Source organism: Drosophila bipectinata, chromosome 2L (assembly GCF_030179905.1).
Source record: "Drosophila bipectinata strain 14024-0381.07 chromosome 2L, DbipHiC1v2, whole genome shotgun sequence".
Classification (NCBI taxonomy): domain Eukaryota; kingdom Metazoa; phylum Arthropoda; class Insecta; order Diptera; family Drosophilidae; genus Drosophila; species Drosophila bipectinata.
In genome coordinates, this window is record NC_091736.1 from 26384403 (window position 1) to 26400836 (window position 16434).

The 16434-nt window shown below is 43.3% G+C and overlaps 1 protein-coding gene across 6 annotated transcripts in view; it reads left to right on the plus strand.

The window, feature by feature from the left end:
• The first annotated feature begins 259 nt into the window (after positions 1 to 259).
• The window catches only part of rl (Mitogen-activated protein kinase rl), an 83965-nt gene continuing 67790 nt past the window's right edge, over positions 260 to 16434 (plus strand). For 4 of the 6 annotated variants that reach the window (XR_011441910.1, XM_070276803.1, XM_043211572.2 and 1 more), the window contains exons 1-2: positions 260 to 400; positions 594 to 783. Coding sequence is in view for 4 of the 6 variants with exons in the window: in XM_070276803.1 (XP_070132904.1) it covers positions 626 to 783 (158 nt within the window). In the remaining 2 variants the exon portion in view is untranslated. Of the gene's footprint in view, positions 444 to 593; positions 784 to 16434 lie in introns of those variants that run through there. The other 2 variants (XM_043211571.2, XM_043211574.1) reach the window with 2 other exon arrangements.

Below are 16434 nucleotides of genomic sequence, written 5' to 3' on the forward strand. Positions count from 1 at the left end.
GACTCGAGCTCGATTTGAATTCGTTTCGCTCGTATAATATCGTATAATATTAAGAGATAAAAGAATAATTAAAATAGTAGACTCGAGCTCGATTTGAATTCGTTTCGCTCTGCACACAATAACTTTTGCGCGAAAAATATGTTAAACTTAGCTTGTCGTTCTGTGGAACACGCACGATTCAGCGTTCCATTCTCCATTGGAACACTTTTGTTTCTATGAGATGTCAAATCTATGTATGTCTTTAAACTCTATGGTTCGACGTTAGCTTGTCTTAGTTAAATTAAATATCGATACTTTCTGAATACATATTAATTGTACTTGGAGTAAATAAAAATCTTATGTTAAGATAAACATATAATAAATATAATTGTAATATTTTAAAACTGTAAGAAATTAAAAGGTCCGTACTAAGCTTGTTGAATTGTAAAATTTTCCAGTTCTGGGTAATAAAAATATGTGTAATATATGTTTTATAGGGTGTTGTCCCTACGCCTGATTTAATATATGTACATACTTCCATACATACATGTACATAGTATGTACATGTACAATTATTGCGAATTATTTAAAAAAACTTAAAATTTTTGTGACAGATATATTTGCCACGAAACACTTAATATAAAAAATGGCCGAATCATTACCAACTAGTACAAGCATTGAAGGAGCTGCTACTTCGGTAGATTCACATCCTAACGCCGAAGTTATAAGAGGGCAAATATTTGAAGTGGCACCGAGATATACCAAATTAGCATATATAGGTGAAGGAGCTTACGGGATGGTTGTGTGAGTATTCCTATATAAAGTGAAACGAGTATACATACATACACATATATAATCTAACGTTTAAGCTTAGCAACCTCGTAATAAAAAAATGGTTTATGGATTGGTCTGAAATTAAAGAGTCGAAACAAGAAAGAACGCTATAGTCGAGTTTCCCGCCTATATTATACCAGGTACTCATCTCTTACATTACCTAAACTTTAAAAGTTTAAACCAGGGGTGCCCAGGCCCATTGCTCTCGTTGCTCCTTTGTTGTTAGAATTGCTCTTTCATATGGAAAATTAAATGTCATATATCTATGTACGTGTGTTGCTCCCAGCATAGGCAAAGCGCAAATACAAAAACAATTTTCCATGGTTTCCCTATTCTCCTCAATCGTGCTAATCCGAATGTATTTTTTTGTAGGATTGCCAAAAACTTTTTACTGCAAAAAATTCACTTTTGTTTTTATTTCGGCCAAAATGGTCGACTAGTTAATTACTAGCGAGAGAAAGGGATAAAAGTATAAAGTTATGCATTAATTGGCATAGTATAATAATAAGCTGTTGCTTATTTGCTACAATAAAATGTATTTTTTATTACAATGATATTTATTTGAAACCCCTTGTAAATGTTACTAAAATTTTATTTTTCAGTGCATCGACATGAAAAAAATGGTGTAAATGTATTGGTGATTTTTTGCACTGCTATTGGAGTTTGCTCTGCCGTATACTCAGCTTGGGCACCCCTGGTTTAAACTTTGACGGTTTTAAAAAAATGTTGCATACTTTAGCGCTTGGGGAAAAAAAAAAATAATCAATTTAGTAGGGAAGCACAATAAAAAGTCTATAACTCCTCTTAATTTTGACTCCGATTTGGTTAATTTTTGATTCGTAGGTGTATATCAGTGGTCGGCACGGCCCTATCCCGAGGGCATAGGAAATTTCTCTTCCCGAGCTCTGCCACACACAAACAGTGTAAATGTGTGAAACGTCATGCTCACAGCCTACTTTCTGCTATTCGTAACTAACACTAATGCGCTAAAATCATATCAATGTATTGGGGTGCCGACCACTAGTGTATATTAGCCATTGGAACAGTTTGCCATATCGAATTATCAGTTATCCGATTTGAGTGGGTGTGGCCACATTTTGACACCAAATTGATCTGCTAGGAAACCTACGAGCCCAAGATCCAAATGGGTTGGCCTTTTTCTTTTATTTTTTTTTCATATATTCGAGATCCACGAGTGTACAATTTTAACTCGTATTACGAAAATTCGTTTTTTAAATTTATATTAACTATATGAATTGTTTGGCATCAAAAGTTATTCAAAAATCAATCACCTACCGGAGCGACCGAAATTTCCGATTTGTCGAGGCGGGATAGGGCGTCAAAAATTTAAAACTTTGAAAATTTAAAATTTAAAATTTTGAGATCCACGCGCTCAGACGGAAGGACACGGTTTTAACTACTCCGCCGATTAAGCTGATTAAGAATATATATACCTTATGGGGTCGGATGTTATTCCCTTTCATTGCTGCATAAATTGACACGAATACAATACATCCTTGTACTTTACGATTATCGTGTATAACAATAAATTTTCAATTTTTTATACCCTTGCAGAGGTTATTATAATTTTGGTCAAATGTGTGCAACGCAGTGAAGTAAGCATGTCCGAAGTACATCTGTTAGCATGTCCGTCTGTCGGTCTATCTCTCAGTTTCAAAGCTATCGTCTTGAAACTTTGCACACACCCTTCTTTCCTTTGTACGCAGTATATAAGTCGAAACGGCCCGGATCGGCCGACTATATACTATAGCTGCCATATAACTGAACAATCGGAAATAGTATTTGGTAAAATTACCAACTTTTGTTTCTTTGAAGATAGAAGCTTGAGGCTTTTTTTTAAGATTTTGTATTGTAAGAAATTAGTTTTACAAATTTTATGTTATATTATGATATTCTCATAATGATCGGCCCACTGCAAGAGTACATCAACTTTGGCTCCGCCCGAAGTAAGCTTTCCTTTCTTGTTTGTAAGTTGTTGTTGTATTTTAAACCAAGTAAAATGTTCAGCTCTGTTAAAAATTTCAGTGTAGAGTAGATCGAAGAAGAAAAAAATGACATTTGGAGTAGCAATTACACCAAAATGCAAAGAAGGTATTTAATAAAGGTATTACGATATTGATATAATATTTATATAACTATTAGAAAAGATAAATTTTCATCAACTTCATCATTAGATTCCATATATTTGGCGGATGATTGAACTAAAGCGAGGTATTTCGTTGGATGTTGGTAGTCATGACAAAATTGCCATGACGTCGCAGTCCATATCTATAACATTAAAATAAAAATACTTATTATATTTTAAATAATTTAAAATTTCAAAAACGAACATTATTAATATTGCGTGGAAGCTTTTAAAACACATTTTGTTGCGCAACTTTGTTTTTACGATGTTCATTTGGCTGAATACCCTCTCAACCGCAGCATTCGACCGTGGCAGTGAAAGTATATGCAAAGCAAATAATGGCAGATTCTCAAAGCTGCTAACGGCACCTTAATTAATCCCTTAATTGCAATATTGGGATCATACAATTTTGGAAATACAATTGAAATGGGACATGGAAAGCACAGCACTGAGGAAAAGCGTGATGTCATCCAAAAGCTGATAAAGGAGGGAAAATCGTACAGGGAAGTTGGTCGATTGGTCGGATGTTCAAATAAAATGATTAAGAACGCTCTAAATTTTAAAGAAAACCCGGAAACATGAGGATGAAAGCGATATATGACCCCCCATCATGTCAAACGATTGATTCGCCAGAGCAAGAAGGATCCTTTCAAATCAGCTACTGAGCTTAAAATAAATGCGACGGATCAAATTGTGCGTACATATCTCAGGCAACATAACCTAAACCTAAGCCTGCAGCCCAATAAAGGTACCACAATTAAATGCAACAAATGAATCTAAGCGAATGAAGTTTGCCAAGGAACATGCAAATTGGACATCCGAACAGTGGAGGAATATTTTATGGTCAGATGAGAGCAAGGTGGTTATGTTTGGTGGGAAACGATCCATATCGTATGTCAGACGTCCAAGGAATGCAGAATATAAGCCCTAGTACACCCCAAAGATCATAAAGCAGTGGTCTGCACGGCCCTATCCCGAGGTCATAGGAAATTTCTCTTCCCGAGCTCTGCCACACACACACAGTATAAATGTGTGAAACGTCATGATCACAGCCTACTTTCTGCTATTCGTTACTAATACTAATGCGTTAAAATCAAATCAATGTATTGGGGTGACGACCACTGCCATAAAGCAGTGGTGACCCAAAACATACGAAATGGTTATGGAGAGCCCTCCAGTCTCCAGATCTTAATCCAATAGAAAATTGGTGGTCGGACGTCAAAAGGGCAGTCGCTGCATCAAAACCAACATCAATCGGATCCCTTTGGGAAGTAATTAAGAAGTCCTGGACTCAAATTCCCATAATGCCAGGACCTAGTTGCGATGCCAGGATCTAGTTGACTCTATACCAAGATGCTGCGCAGCTGTTATTTCCAATAAAGGATAAAGTAAATACCACATAAAGTAATACCACAAAGTATTAAATGAAGAACATAAGATTTATAAGCTCAATATTGTTATCTCACGAATAGTGGAAGTTCCTATAGTTTTAAACCTATTTTTGAAAAGTGGTACTATTATTTTTTTCGTTATGTTTTATGAGATTAATTAAATTTTCTTGAATAGTTTAAAAACTAAAACAAAAATCAATTTTTTTTCACTTGTTTTCCTTTTTTTTTTTTGTTTCTTGGTTGCGATTTGATTTAATTAAGGTATTGCATGTTTTGATAGAGCTAAAAATATAGGTATGGTGTGCGTGCAAATGAAAGAAGGGTGTGTGCAAAGTTTCAAGTCGATAGCTTTAAAACTGAGAGACGAGTTTGCGTAGAAACAGACAGACGGACAGACGGACATGCTCATATCAACTCAGGAGGTGATCCTGATCAAGAATATATCTACTTTATAGGGTCGAAGATGTCACCTTCACTGCGTCGCACACTTTTAGACTAAATTATAATACCCTCTGCAAGGGTTGCCTTGAACCTGCTGTAGATACAGCTTTTCCTTTCAAATACATTATTTCTGTTAGCCATTGAAACTTAGTACAGCATCTATTTTTGGTCAGTTCATCCAACCTACCAAATTTCATAAGGATCGGCCGACTATATCTTATAGCTGCCATATAACTGAACGATCGGCCGCTATAAGATTATATTAACTTTAAATTAACGACATAAATCTCACTGTTGCGGGAATTCGAAGTTGTTTAGCGCCGCCCGAGTAAAGACGCCCGTGTAGATAATTGTTGATAATTGTTTATTTTCATTTATAACGGGGCAGCAAGGGCTAACAGTGGTACAGTCGGTAACCGCACTGCGATGGCAGCACTTTAAATTCCTAGCAAATTAAAAGTTATACAATTCATAATCAAAACTTAAATATTAATATGTCCTCACTTTTCGTCCGCTTCCCTCGAGTGTCAAATAGAAAAGAAAGCTTAGGCACATGGTTACCGGCTGAGTTAACAGAGCTTCAACACTCGCTTAAACTATCGATTCTGCAACTTCGGCGTTGCCGGATGCCGCGGGAGCAGTTTTGCTATCTATCGTAACACTCCCCACTTGTATATTCCGCCAGGGATCTACCAAACTACTCTCGATAGATAGAACTGCCAGCTTCGTCGCGGGTCTGGTATAAACGCCAGATTGGGTCCTCACCTCGGCGCTCCTTACTTGACCGTCCGAGCTAAGGTTCACCTTCAGGATTCTTCCTTTCGGCCACTGGCTACGCGGCTGTCCGGGATCGCACACATACACGATATCCCCTTCTACAAGAGGCTTAGCCTTTTCGCACCACTTGGCCCGCCTAGTGATCACTGGCAGGTATTCTTGAAGCCATCGCCTCCAGAATGAGTCCGCCAGTTGTTGTGATTCCCTCCAGCTTTTCTTGAGCAGCACTCCTTCGGGTAGGGGCTCCATCGTCGGTCCTCTTCCAGTTGAGCTTCCAAGCAGGAAATGATTCGGTGTCAGTGATTCTTCGTTCTCATCTTCCAAAGGGATGTATGTTAGGGGTCGCGAGTTGACGATCGCCTCCGCCTCCATTAGAGCGGCTCTCAGCAACTCATCCGATGGTCGTTTGTCAAGGAGGATTGATTCCAACGCCGTCTTCACGGAACGCACCAAGCGCACCCATGCCCCACCCATGTGGGGAGATGCGGGTGGAATGAACTTCCATGTCATCTGGGGTCCAGTGAACTCGCGAGAGAGTAGATCCTTGTCCACATCTTCGAACGCCCTACGCAACTCCGTGCAGGCTCCTTGAAAATTGGTGCCGTTGTCGCTCCAGAGTTCCACTGGGCACCCTCGTCGGGCCATAAAACTGCGCACCGCTAGAATACAAGAGTCAGTTGTTAATGAATACGCTACCTCTAGATGTATTGCCCTTGTAGAGAGGCAGGTGAAGAGCACGCCGTATCGTTTCTCTGAACTGCGTCTGACCCGCACCATCAGAGGCCCAAAGTAGTCCACATCCGTGTAGCTGAAAGGCCTATGAAAGGCTGCTACTCTTGGATAGGGAAGTTCCGCCATGCGCGGTGGTTTGGGGGCCGCCTGTCGGTTCTTGCATTGCTGGCAGGAGCGTCGTATCCGAGCAAGGGTGGATCTCAGCTTTGGTATCCAAAATCTTTGTCGTAGTTCGTTGACCACCGTCTCGTGGTTAGCGTGCAGAAATCTTCGGTGAAATTCCTTTATGATGAGCTGCGTAATGTGGCTGCTGCAGGGGAGTACGACGCGGTCGCTTCCCTTGATCATCTTGGCACGTTCATCCAGCTTTAATACGCCATCGGAATCCATATACGGTCCCAGCTTGTATAGTAGGTTATTCTTCTTCAATGGTTTTCCTTGTAAGATTAACCGTATCTCCGTCTGGTAGTACTCCGCCTGAGCGTACGACCACAGAAGACTCTCCGCGACCCTGGTATCTTCTTGTGATGGCTGATTTTCGATGTCCGATCGTTGTAGAGCCTTGGCCTTCCATCGCCTCATACACCATACCGTTCTTGCGGTACTCCATAGCAGACGGGTCCAGATTGAGAACCGCTCATAGTCTATGAGGGTCGCGCGGCCTACGTCTGTGAATCCGTCACATACGCCGATGAATTGCGCCTTCAGTTCCATTCCTGACTCGTCTCCTTCTTCCGCCTCTGTCAGCGGCCAAAATTGCCTCTCTTGACTTTCTCGGTTGAAATCCGGTCCTTTGTTCCACTTAGTGGCGTCGTCCGCCACGTTCTCGGAGGAAGGTACCCAGCGCCAGTCCTTGACGCTAGTACTGTCTAGAATCTCGATCACACGGAATGCTACAAATTGTTTGTACTTCCTTTGGTCCGATCGCAGCCAACTCAGCACGGTCCTCGAGTCGGTCCAGAAAGTCCGTGTGCTCAGCTTCGCGCCAAGTGAAAGCTCCAGAGTTTGAGCCAACCGCGCTCCAAGCACTGCTCCCATGAGTTCAAGCCTTGGTATGGATGTCGGTCTTAGAGGGGCTACCTTGGTTTTGCTGCCCAGTAGACTGCAGTGGATACCTGCCTCATTTTGAAATCGTATATAACTCACGGCGGCAAATCCATTCTCGCTTGCGTCCACGAAGGTGTGCATCTCCACTTCTGAATCCATCAGCGACTCCTTCATGTGGCATTTTGGGATGGTCATTTTCTCAACGTCCGGGATATACCGAAGCCATCGCTTCCATTTAATCCATTCTGCCTCAGGTATGGGGTCATCCCAGGTACATCCACTTCGCCATATTTCCTGAAATATTATTTTCGCATACATCACGTAGAAGGATATGAGACCTAAAGGATCATATATAGACATCAACACACTGAGAAACTCTCGTTTGGTGGGTCGTTGCCTTCCTTGGAGAAGTTCTTTATGGCGATATCGTGGGGATACACGGTAGCGGATGAGATCTTCTTTCGTGTCCCACCACATTCCCAGCACCTTTTCGGTCTGTCCATCCGTTGCTTCGTCTAGTCTCACTAGCGTGGGTGCTCCTTCGCCGAGTGCGCTTAATACTTCTCTGGAATTCGATACCCAGTTTCGAATGAGGAATCCGCCCTGAAGATGAATGTAGTGGACCTGACGCGCGAGGCTTATAGCTTCTATCTCCGTGTCGACGCTGTCCAGCATGTCGTCTACATAGTGATTCTCCAATATGCACTTCACCGCTCGTGGGTATTCCTTCTTGAACGACTCTGCATTTCTGTTCTTCACGTACTGGGCACAGCTGGGGGAGCAACTAGCCCCAAACGTCATTACCTGCATGGCGTAGTTCTCTCTCCGTTGTGTGTTTGGGTCTATAAATACAAAGCGTTGGTATCTCTGATCTTCTGTGTGTATTCTGACCTGATGAAACATCTCGGCGATATCGCCGCCGATAGCAATACGTTTCTCTCTAAACCTGTGAAGTATTGGTACCAACTGCGCTAGTTGGTCAGGTCCCTTCAGCAGCATTGTGTTCAGCGAGATCCCTTCCGTCTTTGCAGCCGCATCCCAGACTATGCGAAGCTTTCCTGGCTTGTTCACGTTTAGCACGGGAAAGATAGGTAGATACCAATATGGCTTTTCCTCAGCTTCTTCCGACGTAATGGGCCGTGCATATCCTTTCATCACGTACTCATCTAGCTGTCGGCGAATTCCCTTCGCAAGCTCCGGCTCGCGAGTCAGTTTCTGGTACATGCATCGTGCCCGCTTTAGGGCTGTAGGTAAACTATCCGGCAGCTTGTCATCTTTATACCTCCACAGCAGACCTGTTTCAAATCGGCCATTTATACGCCTCGTGTTCTTCTCCAGCTGCTGTATAGCCAACTGGTCATCATTGGATACGCTCTTGCTATTCATCTCTGGTCTAGGGCCGCCGTCCGACCACATGCACTGCTCAAGCAGGCGCAAGATCTCCTTGTTCTCGTCAGCTTCACATGCACATATGTGAAACACGTGGTAGTTTGGGGTTATGTCATCACCCATACTGTTGGAGCTTCTTCCTTTAATCGTCCACCCCAGGCGGGTCTTCTCAGCGATCGGTTCTTCTGTTGTGCCTTCCTTGGTGCGAAGCACGCGCCCTAGTTTGCAATTATTGAGACCTATCAAGAGCCTGGGCTGTGCTGAGTCGTATCCGGACAGTGGTAGATGTCGAAGGTGTGTGTGTTGTGCTTTCAGGTGGGTTATATCCAACGACTGTGACGGGAGATCAAGAGACTGGACCGAGTGAACGTCGCGAAGATCATATTGCTTCGTTTGGCCAATGCCGGAGATCCTTAAGTCGAGTCTGACCGAGCTGTCCTCATACCGGTGCATGCCGGCAGTCCACTGCATACATAGAGGCTGCGGTTGTCCCTTCACTCCAAGGTCTTCTAGCAATGGGGCGTCGATCAAGGTTAGAGATGACCCGTCGTCGATGAAGGCATACGTGTTGACTTGCCTACCATTTCCATACAAAGTCACTGGCAATACCCTGAACAGCATTTCCACACCTTCTTGTCGGTTTGCATGGCACCTGGCTTGGACGGGAGCCGTGCTGCCGCGATGCAACAGGGGATGATGGCGTTCTAGGCATCCATCTATTCCGCAAGGATTGGGGACGCCGCATCTTTCCACCTTGTGGCTCTGGAAACATCTCCAGCACAAGCCACACCGTCGAGTAGCATTCCAGCGATCGCGGGTCGTCATTTCCAGGAATGCTGGACACTCCTGCAGGGTTCTGCAATTGCGGGTGCACAGCCGACAGCCTTGGCGCACAGTGTGTGTATGTACCGTGCCCCTTCTCTCCGTTCTTGACGACGAGCTTGGGACTATCACATGGCTCGCTCCTTCTGCCATCTGCGATAGCCACGTACTAAACTCTGCCAACGTACACACTGTTAGAGAGGCTTTGTGCATTCCCCAAAACGTCTGCACCATCGATGGCAACTTGCTCACTAGCTCCTGCGTGAGCGCTAGGTTGTTTAAGTACTGGTCCAACTTGGAGGCTTTCATCGTAGCACAAACATTTTGCACCTCCACCGAGAAGTCAACCAGCATTTCAAGCATATTCTCCCTCACTTGAGGAAATTGTCTAATCCTTGTCACTAACAAGTCAATGATAATTTCGGGTCGCCCAAATCGCATTCTTAGCGTGGCGATTATCTGCGGAACACAGTCCGCATGCAGCATTAGACTTTGTACTGCGTTCTTGGCTGGTCCTTCCAACGCATGCCGAAGCCGCATTAGGTTCTCGGCATCCGTGAATCCGCATAGCTCCGTCGTCTGTTCATACGTTGCGATGAATAAGGGCCAGTCCTCCGGCCTTCCGGAAAACTTCACCAACTCAGCCACGCTAGTCTTCCTCGCTGTCAATTGTTCGTAAGATGGTCTGCCCACAGGTTTAGTGACCCTAGCAGCTGAGTTGTCCTCCCCACTGGTAGAAAAGAGCCATGGGGGCCCAGCGTGGGCTCTCTGCGTACTGCCGTTTCCTTCCACAACGGCAACTTCACCAATTGTGTCCGTACCAGCATTCTGGTACCGTGTACTAGATGCTCCAGGCATCTTCTCTGCGTGGCCAGTCTCCGATAGCCTCTCCCTTGGGAGCTTGCCCATGAGCGCCTTTCGCCTATGTAAAAGTTGTTGTCGCAACTGCAGCAACTGATCTTCTTCCTCCAACAACCTTAGCTCCGTCTGCAGGTCCTGCGCTTCCTTCGAGGCCTCGTCGATGTCATTAGTTCCGATCCTCATCTGGTCGCCACCTGAGTAACTTTGGTAGTTGTCCCCAGCCGTCAGGCTGGTCAGCTTTTCTGTCCTGATCAACGTCGAGTTCTGTGCATGGACGTCTACGTCACACTCTGCACAGATCCATCCCACGCCGCCATCCTCTAGAGCAGCACACTTAGGATGGCACATGCTCACGCAGCCGGCGCCAATGCAGCCAACTGTCACGTGCTCGTCCTCCACTTCACAGAGGAAGCATGTCGCCACCAATCTTGCCTCTCCACCGGATCCAGTAGGCATCTCCATGTTGATTTTGCTCTCTGACTCAAGTATTCTCCAAGAATACACCAGAAAAGAATTTAAAGAAATGTTGCGGGAATTCGAAGTTGTTTAGCGCCGCCCGAGTAAAGACGCCCGTGTAGATAATTGTTGATAATTGTTTATTTTCATTTATAACGGGGCAGCAAGGGCTAACAGTGGTACAGTCGGTAACCACTCTGCGATGGCAGCACTTTAAATTCCTAGCAAATTAAAAGTTATACAATTCATAATCAAAACTTAAATATTAATATGTCCTCACTTTTCGTCCGCTTCCCTCGAGTGTCAAATAGAAAAGAAAGCTTAGGCACATGGTTACCGGCTGAGTTAACAGAGCTTCAACACCCGCTTAAACTATCGATTCTGCAACTTCGGCGTTGCCGGATGCCGCGGGAGCAGTTTTGCTATCTATCGTAACACTCACAAAAACAAAATTTATAAGAAGTGTCTAAAAAAATGCTAACAAAAAAGGTAAATAAGCCAATCAGCTGTTTTCGTATCTGCAAGAGGCTAACTCAGAATATTGATTTTTAATGAATCGTAAAATTATATACAGTGATGGAAAAAATAATAGAAACGAATATTTCTATATCACTAAAAGGCTTTTTTTTCAGTTTAGGCTTTAGAAATATTTATAAAATCCACTGAGTTAGTAACGTAGATAACGATACTTGGTCACGATCTTCTTTTTGAACGCTTTTCGTCCACAATTTTAGTTTTTCATGGAAATTCGTCAATTTGTCATCGTGTTTGGGTTGGAAAAAATAATAGAAACGCGGTCGTATTTTTTCAAAATCTGTGGTTTATATTCGTTTAAACTAAAATAAAAGGTATTGTTTTGATTATTTTGATTACAAGGAGTGTTATTATAGCAATTTTTTGTACAATCTATCATTTAATTTTGTTAAAAGCTTCAAAATGGGTCGTGGAACACATTGCACCGCAGTAGAGAGGAATCTAATCCTCACATTAAGGATGTAGTCTCATGTGTAAGGTTGAAAAAATCGATTTTTTTTTCACATATTTCGAACAAAATGTTTATTAAGAATGTACGGTTAAAGTTTCAAATAAAAATATCAAATAACGACAGAGATACAGCCCATAATCGAGAGCGCGCCTACACCGAAAAGTATGAGTTTCTCGGTAGCGTCTAAACTTTAAACGCGTTTTTCTCGGAACGACATTTTTGTGTGCGGCGCAGGTGATTCACAAAATTCTATGGTACCGATGTAGCTGAAATTTGGATATGTTGTTCTAAAAAGTAACACCTCTGTCCCGTACTAGAATCATTTATTTTTAATGATTAGTTTTTTTTTATCATTAATTTAAGATAAATTTTTTTTAATTTTTTGTTTTGTGAGTTCGCCATTTTGTTATTTATTGATGAAAATATTTCATTCTAGTACGGGATAGAGCCATAAGCTTACAAAACAATAATCTATTATAATTTTTTGTTTCGGATGACTCTAGCAGTCGAAATCACCTGCGCCAGGGACCTACCTTTTTTTTTATATACATACTTTGGCATGCTATAAAGTGTATTAAACTACACAAGAATAAATTAAACAAAATATTTTCAAATAGTTTATAATGCCTATAAAAACATATCTGAAAATTGAAACGATCGCATTATTTTTTATTACAAAAAAATTTTTTTGAAATAACCTCCAAAAAGTAGGCCGGAACATTAGACTACATCCTTAAAATCAGAAGTCCAATCCATGGGACAAATAGTCAAACTATTGGAAAGCTCCAAAAACAGGAATACAAAATAAACAGGAAAAACGTGGCAGAAAGGGAGCAACTTCTACAAAATTTGACACGTCTTTTTTTAGGAAGTCGAAAAAGGAGCCTTTCCTTTCTTAGAAGGATCTTAAAAACTATATGAAGGCATCCTTAACGAGTCATACCATTTGCAAAAGACTGATTGAGCGTGGTTTGAAAGCGCATTCAGCAAGGAGAGTTCCTTTTATGAGCAAGAGACATATCGAAAGGCGACTCTGCCTTGCCAAAAACCAAGAGACCCGCCAGAACTGGAAAAACGTCCTTTGGTCCGATGAGACAAAGATTGATTTGTTGGATCTGATGGTAGATCCCATGTTAGACGCCCAAACATCACAGCATTCGATCTCAAATACACCAAAAAGACAATCAAACAAGGAGGCGGCCATATAATGCTATGGGGATGTTTCTCTGCTTTAGGTGTTGGTCCACTTTATCGGGTACAAGGCAATAGGTGTTCTACAGACTATGTAAACATAATGAAGGACGTTATGTTACCATATGCCGAAGAGGAAATGCCTTGGAAGTGGGAAGTTATGCAGGATAACGATCCCAAACCCACATCCAAGCTTGCGAAAAAGTGGTTCTAGGACAATAAAGTCGACGTTATGGATTGATCGGCTCAGTCACCCGATTTAAACCCTATTAAGCATTTGTGGGACATCCTAAAACAACGTTTAAATGGTTTTCAACCAAAATATAAGGAGCAATTGTGGGAGAAAGTCCAGGAAATGTGGTACTCCATTTAGCAAGCAATATGCCAATCTGGTGGAGTCTATGCCTCGTAGGTGTGCTGCAGTTTTGAAAAACTATGGTAACGGCACAAAATATTAAAGCTGAATACATTTTGTGGTAAATTTTGCTAAACTAGTAAATTTAGAGAAGGATTAGTCATTTCGTTTCTATTTTTATTTCCAGGTCAAATGAATAAAGCTAAATGGATTTCTGTTTTCTAATATGTAAGATAGATGTATATATATGGAAGAAAAATTAAAATTTTCACTCATTACCACGTTTTCTATTCAAAATACATATTTGAACCCAAAGGGAAAAATCGTTTCTATTATTTGTTCAATCACTGTATATACAGGCAGGCTCCGGAATTTACTTTTTAGCCTAGTACTGAGTTGACGAAAATCCGCTGTTGAAAATCCGATAACGATATCGCACTTTTCAGCTACCGAGCTAGTGTGACCAAAAAAATTAAGAAATAAGGTAATACTGAACAGCTGTTGTTTGTAAACAAAAAACCAATAAGCAAAATGAATTCAAATCAATTGGATGTTGGTGTTTTGTTGATGTATCTCGCCGCTAAGGAGCTGGTTAGGAAAAAGAAAACTGGGTCAAAATCAAAATCCATCACAAATCATTTCAATGCCATTTTATAGAATTAAAATGGCCCTTGTGGGTCAAATCCCATATTAGGGCTTCGCCTTGACCGCAGAAATTAATTTTAATTTGTCCTGGCGCGTCGAAAATTTTTCGGGCCGACTATTTTTTTGTTTGATCAATTGCTGTTTAATTTTTTTGATCCGGCAACACCATTGAAATCGATAACAAAAATAACAGTACCCGCAAAATCTAGAAGGCAAAAATTTCTTCTTCCTTTTTTTACACCGTTTTTTATATCCTTGCAGAGGGTATTATAATTTTGGTCAAAAGTGTGCAACGCAGTGAAGGAGACATCTTCGACCCTATGAAGTATATATATTCTTGATCAGGATCACCTCCTGAGTTGATATGAGCATGTCCGTCTGTCTGTTTCTACGCAAACTAGTCTCTCAGTTTTAAAGCTATCGTCTTGAAACTTTGCACACACCCTTCTTTCCTTTGCACGCAGTATATAAGTCGGAACGGCCCGAATCGGCCGACTATATCTTATAGCTGAACGATTGGAAATGGGTTTTGGTAGAAATACCAACTTTGGTATTGTTAAAGATAGAAGTTTGGGAATTGTTTTAAGTTTTGTATTATAATAAATTGGGTTATATTATCATATTCTCATAACGATAGGCCAACTATATCCGATGTTTGCGATATATATCCGGTTTTAACTGCAAGGGTATATAAAATTCGGCTCCCACCGAAGTTAGCTTTCCTTTCTTGTATTTTTTTTCAATTTTATTGGAACTTATAACTATTTGAGAATGTTCTGTAACGAACTGTTATTTCTGCTTCCGCTCGCCACAATTTGCCGCGGCTAGCTCACAGAGTTTCGCGGATCCGTCCCACCGAATTTATAGATTCGACGTGATTGCCCAAGCCCAGAAAATAATACAAATAGCTTTCCGTTGTGCAGTCTCTTTATTCTCTGCTCTCTCTGCTGACAATGGTGATTTACGCGGGTTCCCGGGAATGACCCTTGGTGTATCCTTGGTGACCCTTGGTGTATCCGTCCTGGTGATCTCCTCCGTTGCTGGTGTTTCCGCTGTTGTTCTCGTTGCCTTCCACCTCTTTGACTTGGTCTGGCCTTCGGCTATGCACTGAAAAGCCTCCACTACGCCGTCGGGGATACGCGCCTACGCGCTGTACCGCCGGGCTCGGGAGTTGGCGGGCTGTAGCCTCCGCTACACCAGGATGAACGCCGTGCTCTGCGCGCCGGCGACACTGGTTCGGGAGATAGCTACTGACTGTCGCCTCTGCACCACCAGGGAGATGCGCCGTGCATGCGCACCGGCGGACCTGGTTCGGGGTGTGCGGCCTGCAGTAGGCTCCGCTACGCCAGGAGCTCGCCGTGCTTTTCGCACCGGCGAGTCCGGTTTAGGAGATGGCTACTGGTGGTCGTCCCCGCAACCCGCTGTGCATGCGCACCAGCGGCCCTGGTTCAGAGTTTGCTGTCTACAGCCGGCTCCTCTACGCCAGGAGACGCCGTGCCTTTTCGCACCGGCGGGCCTGGATTGGGAGTCGCCGAAGTCTTGTCAGTTTCCGACGGGGTCGGAAGTCGCCTGTCCAGGACCGTACGTCACGCCTCCCTTTCGGCCAAGTGACCACCGCGCGTACGCGCCAATGGGCCCGGGTCAAGAGCTGCTCGGTGGGTGATCGGAGCCTCCCCGATCGCGTTCCAAAGCGGGCGTGAGTTCCCGAGTTGGCTTATCCGCGTCCTGCAGGACCACGCCTGTTGGTTGCGAGTCAAGAACCCGCGTGGCGTACGCCAGACTTGTTCTTTCCTCACTTCCTTGCAAGGCTACCTGCTTTGACTTGGAATAGCCCACACTCGACTCTGTTACCCTGTAGCTTTCGAGGAAACCAACCGACGCCGATCCTCTCTCGTCCTGTCCTTCTCGTCCTCGGGAGCGAAACCGGGCTCGGGATCCTGAGTTGGCCTGTCCTTTCCGGTGCAGGACCACGCCTGTTGGTTGTGAGTCAGGAGTCCGAGTGGCGTGCGCCAGACTTATCCTTCCTGCACTTCTTAGCAAGGCTACCTGCCGTGGCCAGGAACTGGTCCAACTCGTCTCCTGTCGCCTTGGTCCTTCCACGTAACTGTCCTCGTACTGTTCTTTCCTTGTCTCGTTCGTTCTCCTTACGTTTGGCTGTTGGACTCTCCAAAGGCGGTCCTTCAACTCAAACAACCGAATCCTTTTTAGAAACGCTCTAACATTTGACTGGCGGACTCTCCACAGGAGGTCCTCCAACTCAACGCTACAAGCTTCCTAAAAAGACTCGTTCCGAGCTGCTCCAGTGGGCCTCCTTTTATACTGACTGGAGCGCCCGTTAATCCTCCTGGATTCTGCTCCTGCCGTTAATCCTGCTTCCAGAATC